This window comes from Eptesicus fuscus, chromosome 13, assembly GCF_027574615.1.
Source record: "Eptesicus fuscus isolate TK198812 chromosome 13, DD_ASM_mEF_20220401, whole genome shotgun sequence".
Taxonomy (NCBI): domain Eukaryota; kingdom Metazoa; phylum Chordata; class Mammalia; order Chiroptera; family Vespertilionidae; genus Eptesicus; species Eptesicus fuscus.
Window position 1 is genome coordinate 22,874,448 of NC_072485.1, and position 23,007 is coordinate 22,897,454.

General features: G+C 47.3%; 1 protein-coding gene across 1 annotated transcript in view; it reads right to left on the minus strand.

The window, feature by feature from the left end:
* Positions 1-23,007, minus strand: part of AMOTL1 (angiomotin like 1) — a 145,726-nt gene that overhangs the window by 36,042 nt on the left and 86,677 nt on the right. Inside the window, exons 7-9 of the mRNA XM_008149181.3 lie at positions 12,077-12,368; positions 3,331-3,475; positions 1,594-1,683 (exon numbers count right to left, since the gene is read on the minus strand). Of these exons, the coding sequence (XP_008147403.3) occupies positions 1,594-1,683; positions 3,331-3,475; positions 12,077-12,368 (527 nt within the window). The remainder of the gene's footprint in view (positions 1-1,593; positions 1,684-3,330; positions 3,476-12,076; positions 12,369-23,007) is intronic.

Consider the following 23,007-nt stretch of genomic DNA (forward strand, 5'->3'; position numbering starts at 1 on the left):
CTCACTAAGAAAAATACCTATCTGTAAATTTGAAATAACGTACCAAGTCCATCTCTTCGCCACACTAGGAGAGCAAAAGCTAATGCAAACAATTATAAAGCGTGATTATGGCACAAAGTGTCCTGTAGAGACAGGTATTAAAACATTGGTTAGATATCACTGTTAGCAAACTTGCTTCAAATGCATTGCCTAGATTCAATTATATCACACGTCAACAATGAGACACCTGTAAGCAGTTGAAAAATGCCTCTGGACTCTGTTTCTGCCTTTGGAGCACAATGGAGCATGCTCACACAGAACAAATCATTGCCATAATGCTGGAAGAGCCTCTTCACCTGGATCGTTAATGTTTTATCTTCTGAACTCACCCAACACCAAACCCTATCATTCCATGAGCACAGCCTGGGCTGAGAGGCTAGAACCAATGCTCATCAGATGGAACTAACTGGATTTCCCATGTTGGCCTGAACTAAGTGAGAGAATAATATCCCCCAACAAGAAGGCAGAGGATCAGCAGAGCGACATTGCTGACAGAACTACCACAAGGACACCGACTCTACTCAGGCAGCTGATCATCCGACAGCCAGGTGCTACATGCAGGTACCACAGGTGACTTGTTTTTCAAAGGAAAGCTCAGAGGAGGCGGTAAATCTGCTGTACCCTCAGGAAGAGATACATTCTGTGGGAAAGTAAATAATTCAAGATGCTGATGGAGCTCTCTATGGGAACCTAGAGCACAGGGCAGGTCAACTGCTGCAAGACGACGAGAAAGGCTCTGATGCAAAAGCCCTGGACAGCATTAGTGTCCATTCGCCAAAACAAAACTTAAAGATGAAGCTGAGACTAATCCCTGGAGTGCGATCAGGAGTAAATGTGGGGGAAACAAAGGAGCTTACCCCAACCAAATAGTACTGCACTTCGAAAATTTAACCAATGATTTCCCCGCCTTGAAAACGCAGGGCTGTATTGAAGGACCGGCATCAGAATTCCACCACCACCCCCCCGCGTGGATGGTCAATGTCAGATAAGTGACATTGTTGCTTGAACTGTCTTTAGTTCGTAAACACTTAACTCACCATGTTGTTGAGATTTATGCTGGAGAAATGAATTCCGTTTTCTAAACAGTCTTAAAAAAAGAAAGTTGTATTTTTACATTTCTGACCTGTACAATGAATTTGCAGAAATTCTAACCCTGACCCATGGTTTCTCAAAACCCATTTGATCCTCTCATTTGCCTTTGGTGAAATTAACACAATATCCTCCCAATAATCTGGAGGCACAGGAAGCCACTGTTTGTTTCATTCTGGGCAGACATAGGCTCAGTGATTTTTGGCAACGAGAGTCACATATGCAGATATATGATGTGATCCTTCAAGTGGCCCAGGTCAGAAAGTCAGAATAAACGTTACTGAAATAATACCTAATAACTTTGGCGTTATCTCTGGCAGGCCTAGGAGGCCCAACAGCTTATGTGCTAAATTAAAACCCCAAAAGCACACAGCACAAAACCTACTTAAAATTAACATGATTCTTTGTTCAGGCCCTTAAGTTTTAAAAATAACAACTTTGGGATGGATAAACATGGAGACTCACTCTGAGAAGCATACAGGCCCTCCACGGCTCTGTCTTCATGGCCGTCATACTCCCTGCTGGACAGCTGCCTGTTGGCAGTCTCCAGTCGATCTGTGCACAGAGAGAAAAGGATTATGAAGAAATGCATACGGATCTAAGTCATCATCAACTGAGAAATGACATGGGAGCCAAGAGCTGGGTATGAAAAGATGCTCAGGCAGGAGCCCCAAGCTGAACAACTTTTGGGGAGGAACAATACATTCCAAAATGTCAAAAGAAGTCTTCAGATGCCACGCTGTGCCTTTATGCAATGGAATGCCAGGATGTGCACCAGCAGGAGGCAGCTAAGGACAGATTCCAAGAAAAAGCGCTTTGCTGCCTATGAGCAAACCTCTGATTTGAAGTCCTTGCAAAGGGTTGACTCCTTGGCCCCAGACCCAGCCCTAGTCTAACACTGACCATGAACTCTCTGTTTTACCCTGTGAATGCTACCTGTATCTTGGAACTACCCCCCAAAATTAAAACAACAATTAAATGAATACCAAAAAAAGTCAAAATGACCTAATGGATGAAGAATTTACACAGTTCTACATTTGCTCAAACCACTTGGCAAATTTTCATGTATTCAATTAAATAATTCGGCTTAATAGGTCTTCGTTAATGTACACAATATGCAAGATAAAACGGTTTGTAATAATAGAAAAAGCTGGATTTAGAGCAGTGATGGCAAACCTATGACACGTGTGTCAGCACTGACACGCGTAGCCATTTCTGATGACACGCGGCCGCATGCCGAGGATGAAACATTTGCTGCTCCTGAGGATGAAACATTTGCGACTAGAGTCTTGGAGTTAGTTTTTTCCTCAAAGTGACACACTACCCGAGTTATGCTCAGTTTTTTGGCAAAGTTTGACACACCAAGCTCAAAAGGTTGCCCATCACTGATTTAGAGACTACATACGAGGCAACTGAAAAATGGCTTGGCTGACTGAAAGTGAAGTTAAATTTTATGCATTGAGTCATTCTGTATGTTGGAGGTTGCCAAGACCCTGTAGCAGGTGACTCCTAGTTTTTGGGAAGTATATACATATACTAGAGGCCCGATGCATGAAATTCGTGCAAGAGTAGGCCTTCCTTCCCCCAGCTGCCAGCACCAGCTTCCCTTCGGCCGCTGGCAGGCACCTGGGACCCAGGCTTCCCTCCGGCTGCTGGCTGGCACCCGGGACCCGGGACCCGGGCTTCCCTCGCAGCCCTGGCTTCATCTGAAGATCATCCGGTCTAATTAGCATATTACACTTTTATTATTATAGCTACACATCTATTAGCCTATTGGCCTTTATTTTTCCACCAGAGGGACACATGTTGAGTCTGTCTTCTATATTATACCAAGCAAGTGTTCAGCATGGGCTTTTACAGCATGCCACCGAATGACTCAGCATGTGTGGGAAGAGCTGTGCATCTAACACTGGTCTTTTCAAAGTTGCCACTCACATAGTCACATGTCACAGTCGGGACTTTTCAAGCAAGCAGCAGCTTGCACACCTACTCCCTCACTTAGCATATAGTCTGTCACTTCTCAGGCTCCGTGCTGAAACCTACACCCTACAAGGCAGAAAGGAACAACTCTGTTCTCTGAGAGCCCTTTCCCAGGTGGTTGGAATTTCCCAAGGTTATCTCACACAGTTGGGACCTGAAGTCAGGCTGTTGGTCACACAGCGCTTTGGGATAGAGAGAAAACACGAACAGAAGCTGACGTGCCTCGGAGGTCCCTGTTGAAGTCGTGAAGTCTTCGAATCTCGCCCTCCAGTTTGTTTCTCATCGCCTTGTCCAGTGACTCTCGCTTGGTGGTGGACTTGACCAGACTCTCATAGGCTTCCGAAATCCTCTGAAGCTCTTTTTCAAACTACAAGAAAGAAGTGACATGAAAGTGGGACTCTGACATTCCCATCGATGCCTTAGTTATACCAACTCTTAAAAAAAATGTTTATATTGATTTAAGAGAGAGGAAGGGAGACAGAGAGAGAAACATCAATGATGAGAGAGAATCATTGATCAGCTGCCTCTTGCACACCCCCTACTGGGGATCGAGCCCACAACCTGGGCATATGCCCTGAGTAGGAATTGAACCGTGACCTCCTGGTTCATAGGTCGACGCTCAACCACTGAGCCACACTGGCCCAGTCTACACTGACTCTTTGACATTCCAAGTGTGAAAGCTGTATCTTCAATGTGGCCTTTTCTGCATTTCAAGTTTCATGTCTACCAAATGGTGTAATTGATTTCACCCCCACCCCTGTCTGCCTTCTGAGGGTTACATTAGGTTCCTGCAAATAGCAGACTCACAAGTCTGGTTGGAATATCTGATGTCACCTTGGAAAAATCTCTCTGTACCAATTCCAGAAAGGGTGAGTTTAAACATAACTTTAAGCCTCTTATATTTTACAACTATTAGCAATTTACAACTATTACTAGAGGCCCGGTGCATGGATTCGTGCACTGGTGGGGTCCCTCAGCCTGGCCTGCGCCCTCTAACAATCTGGGACCCCTCGAGGGATGTAGCAGTGCGTGAAGCGGCAGGCGGCCAGAGAGGAGCCTGAGCCAGGGCCGGCACCATGCCACTCCTGCTCATCCAAGCCCGCTGTGCCTGCCGCCACCGCTGCTGCTAGGTAGTGCTGCAGAGGAGGTGGGAGAGGCTTGAGCCACCACAGCTGTGCTTGCCAGCCATGAGCCTGGCATCTGGCCCCCATCGGTCAGCTGAGCAGAGCTCCTGCTGTGGAGCGCACTGACCACCAGGGGGCAGCTCCTGCTTAAGCGTCTGTTCCCTAGTGGTCAGTGCGCATCATAGCTACCGGCCGGTCGTCCGGTTGCTTAGGATTTTATATATATATAGATTATTATTCCCAGTTAACATAAAGGAAAACATTAAATGCAGAACAAGTAAAGGATCACAACTGGAACCCAAATTTTCAGACTCCAAATACAGTGCTCATCCAGAAAACTTCCTTTTATGTTCCCATCCCCAAAGGAACATAAAACCCACTTGAGGAGATGCTGCTTTACTTAGCATTTTTACTCCTTTTTCTATGAAACTATCTATATAAAGGACTAATGGACTTGAATCTAATTATAAACAAATGTACCACAGATAATCTCTTTGTATGAAGGAGCTGAAAATATGGGATTAAACCATTTTTAAAAGTTGTTCTTTTTATGTATTTCACTAAATCAAGAGCTGTAACTGGGAGAGCATTTAATCTGCGGCATATATAAATCTATAATTGGTAGCTATAATTATGGTAACAGGAGTCTAACTTATAATGAGTTTCTGAAGTAGCTATCAATAAACCCCTTTTTAGTGTTGTGCGACCTAAATAAATGCAGGAGAAAGGATAAAGAGTGCCTGCAAATACAGAACCTTGAAGAACTGCTAAGTCGGAATCAGAGGCAAGGCAGGCAGGGTTGAGAGCACTAGCGCCCCTCATTGGGCACCAAGGGACTTGCACCATGTTTTTGGTCTCCCCTGGAGAGCTATGTCACCAGGAGGCAGGCACCCCACTTGCCCTGATCAAAAGTCCCTGTTGAGGTTCCTATAAACAAAACATGTCCTAACAGGTGTCTACTGTACACTCACTGTGTGTCTGGGTGCCAAGGATACCTGGTCTTAGGAACTCAATGTCTAGAGCTGGCTGCACCCAGACACACCACTTCAATAAAGCAAAGTTATAAGGGGTGTGGTGGTGTAATGCCATGACGGAGCAGGGAGACAAGGTCATTTTGCAGGGCTGAGAGGAGTTTCTTTAGATAAGATTTCAGAGAAGATGCCATTGAAAATGAGTCTTGAGGGATGAATAGGGATTTGCCAAGCAGAAAAGAAAAGGCCAAAGGGCGTTGGCATCCGAGGCAGAAGATGGGACCTGAGCCAAGGCCACGCCATGCAAGTGCATGTCTCTGATGAGCGCGAGGGGCAAGTGATGGGACCTGAGCCAAGTGGAAGGACTTTATGGGCCAGGGAGAATTATGGGAGGACACCCTCCCATATAAGCATAAGGGCAGCATGGTCTTACCTGAGGTTTTACAGAGATAAACTAAGGATGGGGTTGGAGAGTGAGGGTGGGGAGACAAGGCAGGAGAAAAGAAGTCCAAGGAAGAAGCTAATGTAAACAGCTCAATGACCAACGACAAAGTGTGAACTAGGGTAACTACAAGGACAGATTCCAAAGACCCTGAGGAGTAGAATCGACAGGTCTTATTGACGGTCTGAACTGGAAGGGAGAAAGACATCAAAGACAGCACAGACATTCACTGCTTAGAAGATGGAGCAATAAGACTGACCAAGATCAATGGTTGATTGTAAGAGCAGCAGGTTTAGCAAAGAAAGAAAACCAGTCCAGTGCTGGAGTTACCGTGTCTGGGGAGCCAGCAGAACATCTTGGCGAGGATTTCCCCTTAGCAGGAGGAGGTACAGATGGGGAAGTAAGGAAAGGAACTGTGTCATGTGCAGAAGACATGAAATCATACAGTGCAGACCACTCAGGGAGAGCAACAGCAGATGAGAGGGCCACCCACGGGGAGCATCAACCCTGCAGGAGTAGGGGCGGCAGAAGAGCCAGTGGGAGAGACTGAAGCCAGTGATGCCATGAGCCGGGAAGCCAAAACTTAAAGGAGAGAGAACGTGGTTAGTGCCCCGGGAAGCTACAATAGAGCCAAGATACATCCGAGGAGAGGACGGGGAAAGGCTGGGGAGCTGCAGGGTTTCTTTAGTGGCAGCTGACCAGGGCGGAGTCGAGAACACTAGGGCTCCTGTCGGTACTGGGTTATTTTCTCCAAGGCCTCCTAATACCAGAGTTGATACTTCCACGGCCTCTCATTTCCATAAGGCCTGCTTCTTCTAAAGAGATTATGACTGTCAGTAATTCGGCAGCAGACGGAACAGCATGTCCTCAATCCTGTTCGTCGCTCTATCACAAATCATGTTCTTTCCTTTTAATCTATTTTGTTTTCAAAAGAGATGGCTCCAAAATACCACCACTGCTATGCTAATGTCATCTATAAAAGGCGGCTTTTATTTTTGGACAGATGGGCAGGGACAGTGACTGTCACGACCAAAGGGCATCACCTAGTCGCTATGCAAGCCGAGCGGACCACACAACCTGATGTGTCCACCACCCACTGAACAGGGTGCCAATGCTTCAAGCCCAGGACAGCTGGAAGCCCTCCTCGGCTGCACTCCCACTGTACGTTCACCCGTTCACCCGCTGTATCCACCCGACTGAGCTCAAATGTGCACATGCCTTTTGTGACTGGTTTGATTGTCAAGTCCTTCAGGGCAGAAACAGCCTATGGGCCTAGCACTGTGCCCTGCCAGTGAAAAAAAATAAATTTAAGCTTTAAGTTTATACCTCCTCGGAAACAGTCTTGGGCACGGAGAAAGGATACCTGATCCTGGATTCTTTCCTTTCATTAAAAGAACTTCTGCCGAAACCGGTTTGGCTCAATGGATAGAGCGTCGGTCTGTGGACTGAAAGGTCCCAGGTTCGATTCCGGTCAAGGGCATGTACATTGGCTGCGGGCAAATCCCTGATAGGGGGTGTGCAGGAGGCAGGTGGTCGATGATTCTCTCTCATCGATGTTTCTAGCTCTCTATCCCTCTCCCTTCCTCTCTGTAAAAAAAAAAAAAAAAAAAAAAAGAACTTCTCTCTGCACACTACGAAAGGCAACTGCAGGATCCCTCTGACAGCCTAGTTTATAATCTCAAATACGAAACAATCAAGGATTGGGATTTGGTTATGTGCTTGTAGCTACCAGGAGAGAAAGGGCAAGAGTCTTAGTTCAGAATAAGATAGTTCCTGTGAGACTTGTCAGCTGTCACAATGGAGACAGATTAGTCTCCTTTATTGTGGTCAGAGAGGACAGAACGATGACTATATGTAGGGAAGTTAAAAAGATGCAGATTTTGATTCAACATAAGAATTTCCTAACATTTTCCAGAAGCGTACTATGCTCAGTAGTGAGCTTCTCATCCCTGGAAGCATTCAAGTAAAAAAACAAATAAAGGACCTCCTTTCAGGACATGACGCAAGGATTCCAAAGGGGTGGGAAACTGGACTAGAACCATTCTCAGAATTCCAAGTCCAAAGCTCTCTGAGTTCTAACTGCACACTCCTTCAGAACAAGATCCACACCCGCTTCTTCCAATCCCTCATGTTCAGAGCATCTTAAGCCCTCCCTGACGTTTGTTAAAGGCGAAGACAAGGCTGGACAGACTGGCTTTGATATAAACACCAACTGGGCCAGGTCAGAGCCTGAGTGTGATCTTACGAAGAGAATACTGGGTTTGCCTGCACAGCTCCATCCTCCCTTCCAGCCCAGATGTCGGCAAGCTCTTAGGCCAGGTCGTTCAGGGCCCTTGAACTCACAGAGAAGCACTCATTCTCCCAGAAACAGAGCCACGAGCAGACTGGAAAGCCCTGGCGCCATGAAGCCAATAGGCAGACAAGGGCCCCGAGGAAATCCCAGCCACGCCAAGCTCTGGGTACTGGCTTTTCCCCTGAGCACCTTCCTATGCACAGCTCAGGGACCCACAGGGCCCAGGGCAGGTCTACTGTCCAAGTCCCGGATTGCCCGGTCAGACAACTGGGCAGTGAGGCCGAGCCAAGGGGAGGCCTGGGACGAGGACGACCTTGGGCACACAAGGTGTGGAATGCTGAGTCCCAGACTGCCGGGTCAGAGCCACCACTGCTGAGCTGACAGGAGGGGGGCTTCCCAGCAGCAGGCCTGGGGTAGCCGGCGATGCCTCGCGTGCCGTCCAGCCCTCTCCCTCCAAATGTCCGTCGCCCTGATGGCTTCTGAGGCCAACCCACTCGACAAAACACAGTGTGGTCCTGCTGGAAGTGCTGTCCACTGATTCTGTTTCAGGGAAACTGGGAGGAAAGCGAGGCAAATGAGTGAGTAAAAGGAAACACTGAAAAACAACCTCCCTTCCTGAGGGTCCTCAACCCTCATTCCAACACTAACAGGGAAAATCGCCACCGCATGCCTCTGGAAGGGGCCTCCCCGTCTGGGCTGTGCGCTGGCGTCTCTGAGCTTGGTCATTCTCTCCTGCCATGTTCCCGGCACAGCGTGCACAGGCTAAGCCTGCAATCAAACATTCTTCTGTTTTCGGTTCTGCCCTCCCACTGAATCTCTCTGAGCACGCCCAGTGCGCGAGGATCCAGCCCGGATGTTATTGCTGGCACAGGGCAGCACATCCTACAATCAGCACAGTGGCTCCACCCCAAAGTGACAGTCCCCATCACTGAGAAGCCAAGTCGTCACCTCGTCCACCTGACAGTCCCTTTCCCAGACCTGAGGCCTAAGCAGCGGCCGAGAGACAACTGAACAGTGAGGCGGAGCAGAGGGAGGCCTGGGGCAGGACGAGCTGGGCACGCAGCCGGGGAATGCTGTCACAGAGCTCACCCGGCTCCTCCGGCTCGTGGTCCTAAGCCGATGAGAACGGCTACAGAACTAGTGATGGGCACGGCAAGTATTTGTCAAAATCTGAGCTTTTAAATTGACATATGAGCCTTTCCAGTTTGATGTGTGGTAGATCAATGAAAGGTAATATCTATAGAACTACTGATGGTCGTCAAGGGACTGGAGGAGTTTTGGGTTCCAGAAGGCAAACAGCTTTTATTTTTCTTTTTCAGAAGTCATCGAAATCCTTTTGGTCACAAAGTTTAAGAATCATCCCCTGTGCAGGGAACTGAGTCACTGGGAGATGAATTTTGTTTTTCAAAATAGAAATGTGAGCCCTAGCCAGGTAGCTCAATTGGTTAGAGCGTTGTCCAGATACACTAAGGTTGTGGCTACGATCCTCAGTGAGGGCACATATAAGGATCAACCAAATGAATGCAACAACAAAACTGATGTTTCTCTGTTTCTTTCTTTCTCTCCCCCCACCCACCCCTTCCTCTCTCTCTCTAAAAATTAAATTAAAAAAAATAGAAATGTGCATCAAAATCAAGAAAGAAATGCATGTTACAAGTCAATCCTACCTAATAATAGACAAATATGCAAATTGACCGTACCTTCACTATGCTCACAATTGGCCAGGAGGCGCGGGGGGGCGGGACTCGGGATGGCCAGGGTGGCTGATTGGGCCGGCGGGACGCTGAGCTCAGCGTCTGTGCCATGGCTATGCTGCGGCACAGAAGGGGCCTCTGGGGCAGCAAGCTCACGTCCCACCGCGGACCATCAAAAGCGGGGGAGCTGGGTGCCTGTCCACTGGTGCACCAGGCCTTTCAGAAGCCTCCGCCGCGCAGGAGGCTTCTGAAAGGCCTGGTGCACCAGCGGACAGGCACCCAGCTCCCCCGCAATCGAAAGCGAAAGCGTGTAGGGGACCCTAAACGTGCATGATTTAATCATGCACTGGGCCTCTAGTAAAGTATATATTAATAAACAAGTCACTGGAGAATATCAAAACCTCCCAATCTCTGCTCCCTCCAGAGTAAAAACACCCATGTGAAAAGTGTCAGAACCAAACTCTGCCCTCAGGTGGGTCTGCGTAGCGTCTGGACGCGTGTGCCACAGAGCTCCATTAGGGAGAAGAAAGAACCGCTTATTTCGCAGAAGTGCTGAGCTGGTGCTTTCCAGTGTTAGACGGTGCCCTGGGAGGTGTCAGAGGCAAGCTGGGGCCTGAGCAGCGACCACAGCCAAGGCCGGAGACGCAGGCTGTTTCCCGCCTCCTGCGGGTGTGCCCGGGGCGAGGCGGCACTCTCGGCAGCCCGTGTGTTTCTGGCTCTCATTTTCCCTCCAATAAAGGCAGCCAGAGCTCTCTGAGCCAAGCCTGGTCTCGACTCCAGACCATTTCAGTGGAAGCTCCGCACAGACGCGCTGGGGCAGATTCACCTATTTATCACCAAACCCACTGCTCCCAGCTGTCTACACCAGCCTCAAAAGCTCAGAGGAGCTGACTGGGCTGACACCCTGTCCAGCAACGCGGGCAGGCTTCCCCTGAGGGATCAGTGCTAACCAGTGACCCCCAAATGGCCAGCCAGGAGCACTGCCTGTCACACACAACCCAGTCACCGTGATCCTGTGGTCGGGAAGGTTTACATCCCTCCCTCTCTCTTTACAAAGGCCCCTGATGGTCCAGGGCGGAGCCAGGGACTTAGACTCGTATAAGATGCCTTCCGCCACGCACGCCTCCTTGCCTGCAGAGGGGAAACTCCAGTGCCCTGTGGCTCTGCTGCCTTAAAACACCCATTACCTTTGCCCCCCTCACGCCTTCTGTTCTACCTGCAGCATTTCGAGTGCTGACCTTGCTGGATGTTTTCCTATCGACTCAGGCTCTCAGCTTCAAGCCCCAAGGCTGAAGGCTGCCATACCCTCTCATATGCCCACGATACGACACAGGCTGGAATTACACAGCATCTTCCCACCTGACAAGTCACAAGCACAGAGAGAGGACACAGTAACTCGACCTCGACCCTCAGCGTTGAGGCAGCACTGAGAATGGGCTAGCTGCTTTCGCAGAGACAGCTAAGGAAACTAGCATGGTGATCAGACGGCTCCTGAGAGACCCAGGTTTAACGGAAACCTGTTGCTCTCCACTCATTCCCTGTGCAACGCTGGGCATTCCCTCTTCCACACGGTCCACCTGGGGAAATACTCCTTAGCCTCTGAGTCTCCGGTCCAGGGCCACCTCCGCTGTCCCCACTGGGGCCCTGAAGTGCCACTGCAGGTATGAGCTTAGGTAACTCTCCCCTTTTGGACTGCAAGCTGTAGGCAGGCACCACGTCATATTTATGTTTTGTCTCCTTCGAGCCTTACACAGTACCCGGCATAAAAAGGGATCTCGTTAACTGCTGGCAAGGGGTCAACGAATCAACCCCCCACGAGCAGGTAAAGAATTCTGTCCTGCCCAGCCAGTGTGCCTCAGTGGTTGAGCGTCGACCTATGAACCAGGAGGTCATGGTTCGATTCCTGATCAGGGCACATGCCAGGTTTCGGGCTCAATCCCCAGTGAGGGCAGGAGGCAGCCTATTAATAATTCTCTCTCATCATTGATGTTTCTCTCTCTCTCTCTCTCTCTCTCTCTATATATATATATATATATATATATATATATATATGCACACTGAGTGGCCAGATTATTATGATCTCTGAATACATAATAATCTGGCCACTCAGTGTACTTATGTATAAGGAAAAGCTTGCAAATCTTGATATGTCAAGGGACCAGGAGATAGTGGCCCCCAGCCTCTGGCTAGTAAGTCCTCTGCTTCTTTCTAACTACCCACAATGCAGTTCTTATACATGGAAAAACCTTATTTTAAAATCCCAACTCTGTGGTCATTCTACACTGAGTGGCCAGATTATTATGCGTTCAGAGTTCATAATAATCTGACCACTCAGTGTGTGTGTGTGTGTGTGTGTATGTGTATGTATGTATATATATATATATAAAGAATTATGTCCCTTTTAAAGAACCTTCTCCCTCCCCTTCCCTTGGGAAGTCACATACCTTGTGGAGCTTGTCAGCGTTGTCATAGTAACCCTGAAGTTCCTGGTGAAGCACGCGGTTCTCCTCTGTTAGTATCTCCACCATCTGCTGGGCTCGCTCCACAATCGCAAAGGCGTCAGGACCGAGCTGCTGGCTGGGGGAGGCGGCAGGCGGGGGCTGCGGGGCGGCCAGGGTCACCGGGAGTGGCAGCGGCAAGGAGGTGGAGTGCAGAGGCCCGCTGACCGAGGAGTTCTGGGAGGACATGGGGCTGTGCTGCTGCACTGTTGACGGGAAAGGAAGCTGGCATGGGCGGCTGCAAGGGAACAGAAGACCAGCAATCAGACCCGGGGAAGTGGTGCAGGAGGAAGGAAGGCCCAACAGTATACGCACATCGATGCTTCCACGACCAGAGGTCATCAATGAACTTCCCAGTGCTTGGCTGAGTACAGCAGGTTCAGTCCTCCATGCCACAGATTTACTGCCTCCCTCCGAGTCAGCACTGCTCTGGTCACTGGGGGTACAGTGAACGGGACAGATAAGGCCCTCCTCACGAAGCTCACAGTCTCAGGGAGAGGGACAGGCGAGCCACCAAACAATAAACAAACAAGGCCGGGTACTCAAGAGGAATGAGTCCTCTCCAAAAACCAAGCAGAGTGGTGGGACAGTGGATGACTGAGTGGCTAGTTCACACTGAGAGGTCAGGGGAGGAGTCTGCGAGAAGCTGATGCCTGAGTTGAAGTCTGAATATCAGACTAGTGGTTGTGGGAGGGAGAAGTGGGGAAGGGGTATTCCAGGTAGGAAATTGCTAGTGCTCGGGGCTCGGGGTAGGGCTGAGAGTGGGCAAGATCGAGTAGAAGAATGCGATCGGATGCAAGCACGACCAGCAAAAGCAGTAAAAGCTAAGACCAGAGGGATGGACAAGGGCCTTCTCAAGCCAAGGCCAGCCGTTCCCTAGGGTGTAAACAGAGGCCAGTGGAAAAGCCGCCTTTACCCTGACTTTGGTACAGATGGTACATCGGTGGCAGGAATGGACAAAAGGCGACCGCGGAGGGGGCCTAGGTGAGGTCAAGGTGGGAACTGACGAAGGCTCACAGGGTCGTAGCAGAAGAGAAATAATGGATGGATTTTATATCTATCATGGATGGGGAAAGTAAGTGAGAAAAGAAATTACTCCTAGATTTTGGGCTCCACACAAATGGGGTACCATTTAATGAAATGGGGGAAGTCCTGGGGAAGGAACTACTTTTTTTGTGTTTTGATTTGCCGGGGTGAGGAGGTCTGGAAATCAAGTCTAATTTTAGCCATGTTGAAAAGAACACATAGAGGTGTCCCCTTGATCTTTCGAATTCCGGGTCTAGCTCTACATTTAAATCATGAATTTCCACTTCCTGTCTCTACTCCCTAACAATCCCCCCTCCTCACTCCTGTTAACCTGTTTCATAAAAACCATCGGCTTTGCTTTCAGCCTAAGCCAAGGCCTCCTAACAACAACCTTTCCCGGTATAAACACAGCAAAGACAGCCTCAATGTCCCGCTCCCCAACCACAGCTGCCTCTCTTCCGCAGGGACTTGGGGAAACGAGATTCCTTGCTGACCCCCTCAACCTTCAGGTCTCAATCTGGGAACCGGGGCTCTAAGAATTATCAGCAACCCCCAAATCATCAACATTCTGTCTCAAAGGGCTGGGTCCTCTGGAGATCCAGCTACTTCTAATCCATAACAGTCAGCCTGTGTCACCTCCTGTTACTTGTGGCCATCCATAGCCAAAGCTCAGGACTACCCCCAATTTTCCCAGGAGGTGGTCTGGCCTTATATTTTCTTTATTTATTTTTATTTTTTTTATTAAGGTATTATATGTGTACATATCTTACCATTGCCCCACCCCCACCCCACTCCCATACATGCCCTCACCCCCCAGTGTTTTGCGTCCATTGGTTATGCTTATATGCAGGCCTTATATTTTCAAGTATACTTGCTGAAATGTTTTTGGACCCTGCCAGCCTCCAAATCTCACATTTTACAAGCATTTCTTGTAGCCAGGATTCCTCTGAGTGCTGACTCCTGGCAGCTAAATGTCAAACTCTGGAAGACAATTTGACAAGGGTCTCCTGAGCCCTCCCTACACGGACACCCAGCTATTCATAAAGATGGACACAGAATAAACCTGGCAGATCCTAACGGAATACTGACCACAGGCCTTGCCTGGGTAGGGAACTAACATCAGCGGCTCCACCTGAGCTCGGGAGGTATTTCCCAACCAGATTCCTCACGCCTTCAATCCAGGAGCCCCTCCATTTCCTGTGAAAATAGCTGGGATCCTGGTTCCCCAAGGCAAGGTGAACCATGGAGCTGATGTGATTCTTTAGTCCTTAAGTGAGTTTCACCTTCCAGCCACCCTCAGATTTCAGAAAGGAATGCTGCCCGTGGGAGATGTAAGCCCTCCCTCCCCTCCCTCCCCTCCCCTATCACACAATGATCTGGTCATCTCTTTAGAAGTGAAACGTGTGTGCATCTTGATGGAAATGTGTAATATGTGTCAGCCCGTGTGCGGGAGGAGGTCTGTGCGTATGAAGTCCAACTCCATCCCAAGAGGGAAATGCCCCCGAGGGCCATTCACAATGCCCAGCTTTCACCCAGGTTCCAGGTACTCCTGTCTGGGGTGAACCCACAAAAACCACAGATCTGTTCCTGAATGAGTGCATTCCTGAAGGCCGGCTAAATCCTGCCGATCATGTCTCATGGAAAGAGGTTACCTTGGCAAAAGACAAAATAACCACGCGTCACACTGCCTCGACTCAAAGGCAGACGCCCATTCCCACCTCCTAAGCACCCACTTCACGCTGCGTCCAATGCAAGGGACACACGTGTCAGTCTCCTTGGAGCTGAGGGACCCAGGCGAGCCGACAGTCCTGGCTTTCGGAGCACCAGGGCTTCCCTCTGACCCATGCAGCTTTGCCAAGCTCAAGGGACAGGAAAGAATAGGCGTTTCCAAAGTGGGGAGTCTTCTGTTAAACAGAGAACACTGGCCTCACAGATAACTCGGTTACACATTCACTAAACTCCACGTTATAACGGACGAAGTGCAGGCAGGAGAGCAAACCCCTACTCTTTGGTCCCACTACTCAGCCAGCTTTGGGCTTGGACTAAATGTGGGGGAAAGCGTGTTGGGAAAGAATAGGAAAATTTCACACGAGATCGTCCGCGTGCTATGAAAGCACCTATCCCCAGCTTCCAAAGGGAATGCTACTGATCAGCCACCAGGGGGATACATATTTTATAGTAATGGGGACACAGAGAAAAGGGGAAGAGGGGGGACGGAACCATCATTTACTGAGAAACTACCTGCGAACAGAACTCCATGCTACCATTGTCCACTTTGTAAGCCTATTTCCCGTTAGATTGTGAAGTCAGAGAGCTAGCTTATTCGGCATCACGTGTCTCCGTTTCCTGGGACCAGATGCCATTCAGCTCACTGTTACAGGAGTTAAGAAGGTAGTATGCACAAAGTAAACCTTGGACAAATGTTGGCTAGTAATCACCATTACTATAATCATCACTTGTATCCCACAGCCCCAGTTCGGAGCCTGGCGCTGAGTGTGGCATTCATGAGAAGCCCAATAAAATGTCTCTGTTACGGTTAACATTTACCGGGCACTTACTGCAGTCCAACCACTGGGGTCTGCACGCTACTGGTACATGCACCGTCTCATGTTGACCGACCGCAGTCTCTCTGTTTAGATGACAAGAGCACAGCACGGGATGGTAACTCTGCCACAGAGGTATCAGGAACATAAAGGAGCTCCAAGCCCTGGCTTTTTGACTCCAGGGTCTATGCAGCTCACCCTGTATTGGTGAAAGCCGAGGGGGCAGGCAGCCCCTGTGTGCTCTGCTCCTGGGTTCCTGTGGCCCAGTCTGAGCCACCACCGTGTCCACAATTCACACCCTGACACCTGAGGCTCCAACATCCTCCCGGGGAAACATGGAGGCTAGAAACCGGCCTGAGTGGTTCTCTTACAATCAATGCCAGCATCTTTCACCGGTTCAAGTCTTCTCTCCAGACAACATTCAACTAACCTGAGGGTCTATGCTACCTGCCGGGCACCACATTTCATCACCTTGCAGAATCCTTATAAAAACGGGGGCAGGTAGCCCTGGCAGGTGTGCTCAGTTCATTAGAGTGGTTATTCCTTACACCAAAAGGTGACACGTTCGATACCCAGGTTGTGGGTTTGAGTCCGGATGGGGGCATGTGGGGGAGGCAACCAATTTCTCTCTCTTTCTCTCTCTCTCTCTCTCTCTCTCTCTCTCTCATCAATTGAAAAATAAAAATTACAAAAAACTGAGGCAGGTGCCATCAACCTGTTCGGTTCCCTTTCTCAAGGGATCAATGAGCCTTGGAACACCGCAGCAAGTGACCTTTTTCCATCTGCCATGAACTATCCGGTTGTTTGAAGAGGTCTGAGCAGGGCTGAAGCCTCTTCTCCCCAAGTCCACCGTGATGGGTTGAAAACAAGAATCACAGCTTTTAGAGAGCACATGTAAGAGACAGAATAGGGGTCAGCTTTTAGAGAGCACGTGTAAGAGACAGAATAGGGGTCATACCGGGAAGCCCTGTAGGCTGGTCCTCCACTGTGAATGTGGGCCAAGCTGCGCACAGCCCAACCCCATACTGTGCGCCCACGTCTCTCCTCCGAGCTTACAACCGTGCCTGAATCACACTCCTGACAATCTACTGCCACTGGTCTTAGGTCATTTGAATTTTTTGTTCTCTTGAATTTTTATTTAAATGTAACACTTAATTTTTCAAACACGTATTTCTTTTCTCCCTAATTTTTAGCATGGCTTTTTTGAGGGTAAAAAGTTATGACTTTTACTAAGTTGATACCCATTAATGTTGTCGATGGATTTGACCCAAGCCCAAGAGCAGTCAGGAGACCACATATGCCTGATGTGCTTTCAAAGGATGGCTATCCCCACAACATCGCATTGTTAAGGAAGAGACTGCTGGCATTTATGTCTGTTCTGCATAATATAGGCAGAATCTCAGACCACGGAGTTGCCAATATAATAATATAGCTCCTGCCACTGCCCTCCTTCGATTGTATTTGGGGGTCACAAAATGCAGCTCAAAACTAGGGTGATGACGTCATTTAGATTAGGGAAACAAGGTCATTGTGACATCTAGTCAACAGTCCATTTGCTCCTCTCTGCACTTAACAAGCCGTCATACACAAGCTTATTTAAAATTATGTACTTACATTATACCTGTGTGTAAATGTTCCATGCATAACACTTTAAATCCATTGCGTCATTTAATTCTCACAAGCTTGGGCATTCACTGCTCTCATGTCATATATTATTGCCCTATTTTTAAAGTATGCAAACTAAGGCTCAGAACATTCACAAACCAGAGATATCACAGTCTTGACAAAGCAAAAACATGGCCCAGCCAGTGTGGCTCAGTGGTTGAGCATCGACCCATGAACCGGGAGGTCACAGTTCAATTCCCAGGCAGGGCACATGCCCGGGTTGTGGGCTTGATCCCCAGTAGGGGGCATGCAAGAGGCAGCCAATGGATGATTCCTTCTCATCATTGATGTTTTTCTCTCTCGTTCCCTCTCTCTTCCTCTCTCTGAAATCAATAAAAATGTTTTGTTTTGTTTTTAAAAGCAAAAACCTGGGCTTTGAACTGGGGGTCTTGAACCCACCACACTTCACCATACCAGGCTTTCTCCCATGTTGGCATAGGACAGCACTGTTCCTTAATATGGGGTCTCTTTTTTTTTTCCTCTGGTTCTGCTTCTTTCTAGCCATGTAACTATAGAGTAGAGTTGCTGTAAGCAGTGAGATAATGCACATACAGCATTGCATACAGTGTCCTTTTTTTTTTTTTTTTAGAAAGAGTGGAAGGGAGGGGGAAGAGACACACAGAGAGAAATATCAATGTGAGAGAGACACATCAATTGGTTGCCTCCCCCACACACCCCAACCAGGACAGGAGCTCGAGTCTGCAACTGAGGTACACTCCCTTGACCGAAATCAAACCCAGGACCCTTCAGTTCGCGGGCCGATGCTCTATCCACTGAGACAAACCGACTAGGGCCATACAGTGTCTATCTTTAGGAAAGGATTTAATAACCATTAGCCTCTGCTGTTTTATTGCACATTGTAAATGGGTATTAGGAGAAAGGCAAGACACACTGCCCTTGGTACTCTATTTTCCTTCTTTTGCTTTTTCTTTGACGGGGGGAGTAGAAATTATCTGTCCTTCTAAATTTTCTATGTGATGGAGAACCACAATCCCAAATCCTAAAGCCTCAATGAGGAAGCAAAGCGTACCTGAGACCTTAGAAGCTCCCCTCCTGTAGTTTTCTTGCAATGCAACGCAGAACAAGAGCGTAGCTTCAAGGTGATGTCCATACACTCTCTCTTGGACACAGATGCTCACTTCTTCTAGACCTATGCTATCCAAACAGGAGCCACAAGCCACACGTGGCCACCAACCACCTGACGTGTGGCTGGTCTCAATCGAGATGTGTAGGAAGTGTCAAATACACGCCAATATGTAAACACTTAGTACAAAAATGTAAATATCTCATTAATAGTTTTTTTAAGTAATTTTTTAAAATATTATTTTTATTGATTTCAGAGAGGAAGGGAGAGAGAGATAGAAACATCAACGATGAGAAAGAATCATTGATCAGCTGCCTCCTGCACACCCCCCACTGGGGATCAAGCCTGCAACCCAGACATGTGCCCTTGACTGGAATCGAACCTGGAACCCTTCGGTCCACAGGCTGATGCTCTATCCACTGAGCCAAAATGGCTAGGGCTCATTAATAGTTTTTTATGTTGATTACCTATCGAAGTGATAAAGTTTTAGATATAATGGGTTTTAAAAATGTTTTTAAATGGGTAACTAAAACATGTTTTAAAATTAATTTCACCTGTTTCTTTTAACTTTTTAAAAATGTGGCTGCTAGAAAATTTTTAATTAGACAATGGCTCACATTATATTTCTCTTAGACAGTACTGCTTTGCACCACACTGCCCGTATACCAAAGGCCTCATTTTGGAGAGATAATTCCAGAATCCAGTGAGCATCAGAGCAATTTATGCAAATAGACCAGCAGTCCCCACTCTGCTGTCTCCAGGTCCCCAAGCATCAGTAGTGATCAGTGTGTTAATCTAGATGTTTATCTACAACTAGAGGCCTGGTACACAAAATTTGTGCACGGGGGAGGAGGGGTGTCCCCTCAGCCCGGCCTGCACCCTCTAGCAATCTAGGACCCCTCGGGGGGTGTCCGACTGCGGTTTAGGCCTGATCCCTGCAGAATCGGGCCTAAACTGGCAGTTGGACATCCCTCTCGCAATTCAGGACCTCTGGCTCCTAACCATTCGCCTGCCTGCCTGATCGCCCCCAAACTGCTCACCTGCCTGCCTGATCACCCCTAACCACCTCTACCTTGGTGCCCGCCACCGTGGCTTTGTCCAAAAGGATGTCCGGAATTACGTCCGGAAGGTCGTTTGGCTGTCCAGTCTAATTAGCACATTACACTTTTATTATTATAGATTAGGCCATTGTGCTAATAAATATGGCTTGTGTGATTGAAAAAATTTTTTCAAAACATGACAAGATAAATAGATGGATAAACAGATGAAGGATGCGATCAGGTAATTTGAACAAAGAAATGCAAGCTGCTAAATACATTTTCCAAAGGAAACTTATTAATAGAGAAATAAAATCAAAACAACTTTTTTCAGTTTATCAACATTAACAATTCAGTTCAACAAGCTTTTACTGAACTCCTTGGTAAAGGTTTCTTTTTAAATTCCCAAGATATGATACATATTAGGATTTCATCTGTGTAAAATGAAATGCATAGAAAAATGACTAGAAGGAACTAGGACAAGAGTTCAGAGTAACAGGATTATGGATTTCTTTTGGTTTCTCATACTTTTCTATTCTTTATATAATTTCTATAGTGAACATGTATGGCTATTTGAAAAAGCACTTCATTATCTCAGTAATACATGTACATTATAGAAAATTGAAAAATAAAGATAAGCAAAAACAGCATAGTTGTTTTAGTAATCAGAGAAAAGTAAACAAAGTGAAATAAAAGAATTAAAAAATGAGATGAAATAATAAAAGGCTTCTTGGCTATGAGTAGGTTTAAATTTTAAGATTTCTCACTCACTAAAGATACATATTACATAGAGCTTTCCAACTTACAGTATTTCCTTATACTTTTCTGACCCTCAAAGTAACATAATGAACAGAGTATTTAACAGTGGTTATCTTTGGGTAATGAGACTATAGGCAATTTCTATTTTCCCTTCTTCTGCTTAATTTTTTTGAGGGGGGTGGTGAGAATAGAAATGATCTGTCCTTCTAAATTTTCTATAACGAATAAGTGTTATTTATGTAAGGAAGAAAATCGGTTAGTTTTAGGGAAAATCAGCTGTAACAAGTTGCAGATAAGGAAACTGAGGCTCAGAGAACGTATGCAATTTGTCACAAAGTGGAAGAGCCAGAACTCCAACCCCCTGGAACCTTCAAACCCACAGCTTCCCAGCGTGTTCCCTTTGGCTGTGCGGACACCGTAAAACTGACAAATGTTCGTATCAAGACTCAACTTTTGGGTAAATTATGGTCATACGATTGCCATGCAGGATGGATATTGATAATCCTCCTGTTTGGAGAAGTCACTCATTTAATTCAGTACAGCTGGAATTGCGTTAGGTTTCCTGAGAAAGTAACCTGAACTTGACCCTCGCCTTTTGAAATTCCCATACTGCAGAGCTGTTTTTCAGGATAAACAGGGCATTTGACTTGGCTCACCCAGCTATAATTCAGCTTAAAAACTGGAGAAACTCCTGAGTTCTAATGCTGGTATTCAAAACACATGTTTAGCTGGTGGAATTTAAACAAGGCTCCACGGCCTCATTTTGTTACGGACAATGCATAGTTTTTCATCCCATAGCCGTGGGCCTGGCTTACCTTTTGGCCCCACACAGCAACTTATTTTCACAACTATATAAACTGCAAATCATAACCCCCCACTTTGGTAATGTACACTTACTGCAAACATTCTCCTTCCTCCTCCAGCCATTTCTGACTCAAGGAAGACAGGATCACCAAACATGCTTTTCCAGCTCGTTCCAAACCTCAGGCCCGCCAAGAGTCCGCCCTGCCCTTTAGCACATGTCTTTACGCTTGTTCACGATTTAATTTACATTCTGGCAGCACTGTTGGGTTGATATGGGTTTCTTGTGGAGAGAGAGGCATTCTTTCTAATTTGCCACATGTCCTCTGGGGCTCTGTCCCCCTTTGCTCCCTGCCTCCTCTGTTTGTTTTTTCTTTTTCAGGAGGACCAGATTACTGGTTAAGTATTCTGGACCTGCCGGGTCAGCGTGGCTCGTTGGGCGTTGACCTATAAACCAGGAGGTCACGGCTCGATTCCCAGTCAGGGCACATGCCCCGGTTGCGGGCTTGATCCCCAGTCGGGGGCGTGCAGGAGGCAGCCAATCAATGATTCTCTCTCATTGATGTTTCTATCTCTCCTTTCCTCTCTCCATGCTTTTATCAAGTAGCCATCTACATGCTAGAAAGCAAATCCATATATTCCTAGATGAATAAAATATTAATATAGACAGCCTCCACTCTTCTCTCTGCTTCCAGGCAGCTAGTAAGTCAAACCTGCTAGATTTAGGCCAGAGAAAGGACAAAAACGGCAATGGGGAGGCTCAGAGAGGAGAAAATAGTCATTTTACCAAAAGGAGTGACTTTTTCTCTTTTTTTTCTTTTTAATTAAATGTCTTTGTTGATTTCAAAGAGAGGAAAGGAGAGATAGAAACATCAACGAGAGAGAATCATTGATTGGCTGCCTCCTGCACACTGGGGATCAAGCCCTCAACCTGGGCATGTGCACTGACTGGGAATCAAGCAGTGACCTCCTGGTTCATAGGTCGATGCCCAACAAGCCACGCTGGCCAGGCAAGTCCGGAATACTTAATCAGTAATCTGGTCCTCCTGACAAAGAACGAAACAGAGGTAGGCAAAGTGCAGGCTGGACATCAGGTGCGATATGTAAACCTGAGTAGAAATTCACCCAGGTAGGTGACACCAAGTGAAAACGCAAATCTTTGCATCCACGGCAGCACAGAGTAGACACACATCCATACGGTGTGAACTCACGGGAGGCGCAGTGTGTGACAACTGACCGAGGGGGCACCCTGGCTCCTGCACTTCCCAGCTGGTGCCCGTGACTAAGTTACTTCAATCTCTCTCTCTAAGCCTAAGGTGTACCACCTGTGAAAACAGGGATATTAATAGCATGCACCCCTTAGGAGTGTTGGGAAGGTTAAGGATAACCCACACCAGGCGCCTGGCACACCGCAGGCGCCCGGAGGTGCAGCCTCCTGCCAGCACCACCTGTGCTCCACTGTTACCTGCTAAGGGTGGCAACCGAGTTCTGGAAACTGGGAATCAGAGCAAGTGTCAGAACCAACGTTCCAGATCAGAACAATCTAACTACTGCAATAGACCCTCCCCAAATTTAACCTTGCTGATAACTGCAAGTTAAAATAAGGAGTTAACACTAATTAGCAAAGCTTTTTCTAATTGTACTGACCCATATTAGTCAAAGTACAGTGATCAGGCACTGTAATATTTTTGCAAAGTTACCCAGTATCAGAAGTCTTTTACTAAATGTTCACTACAATTTACCCAATAATTTCATTTCTAAATAAGGATTCCTAAGGAATGAAACCAAAATATGGAAAATTTGATATGCATGATGATGCTCACAACGTTATTCATAAAGTGATGTAAATTATATGCTTTATGCAATGCAGAAATAAAAGGATGGTATGGAAACAAACATTGTGGAAAAACATGATAAGATACTATCCAACAAAAGCTAAGATACTAAACTCAGTATAGTCTA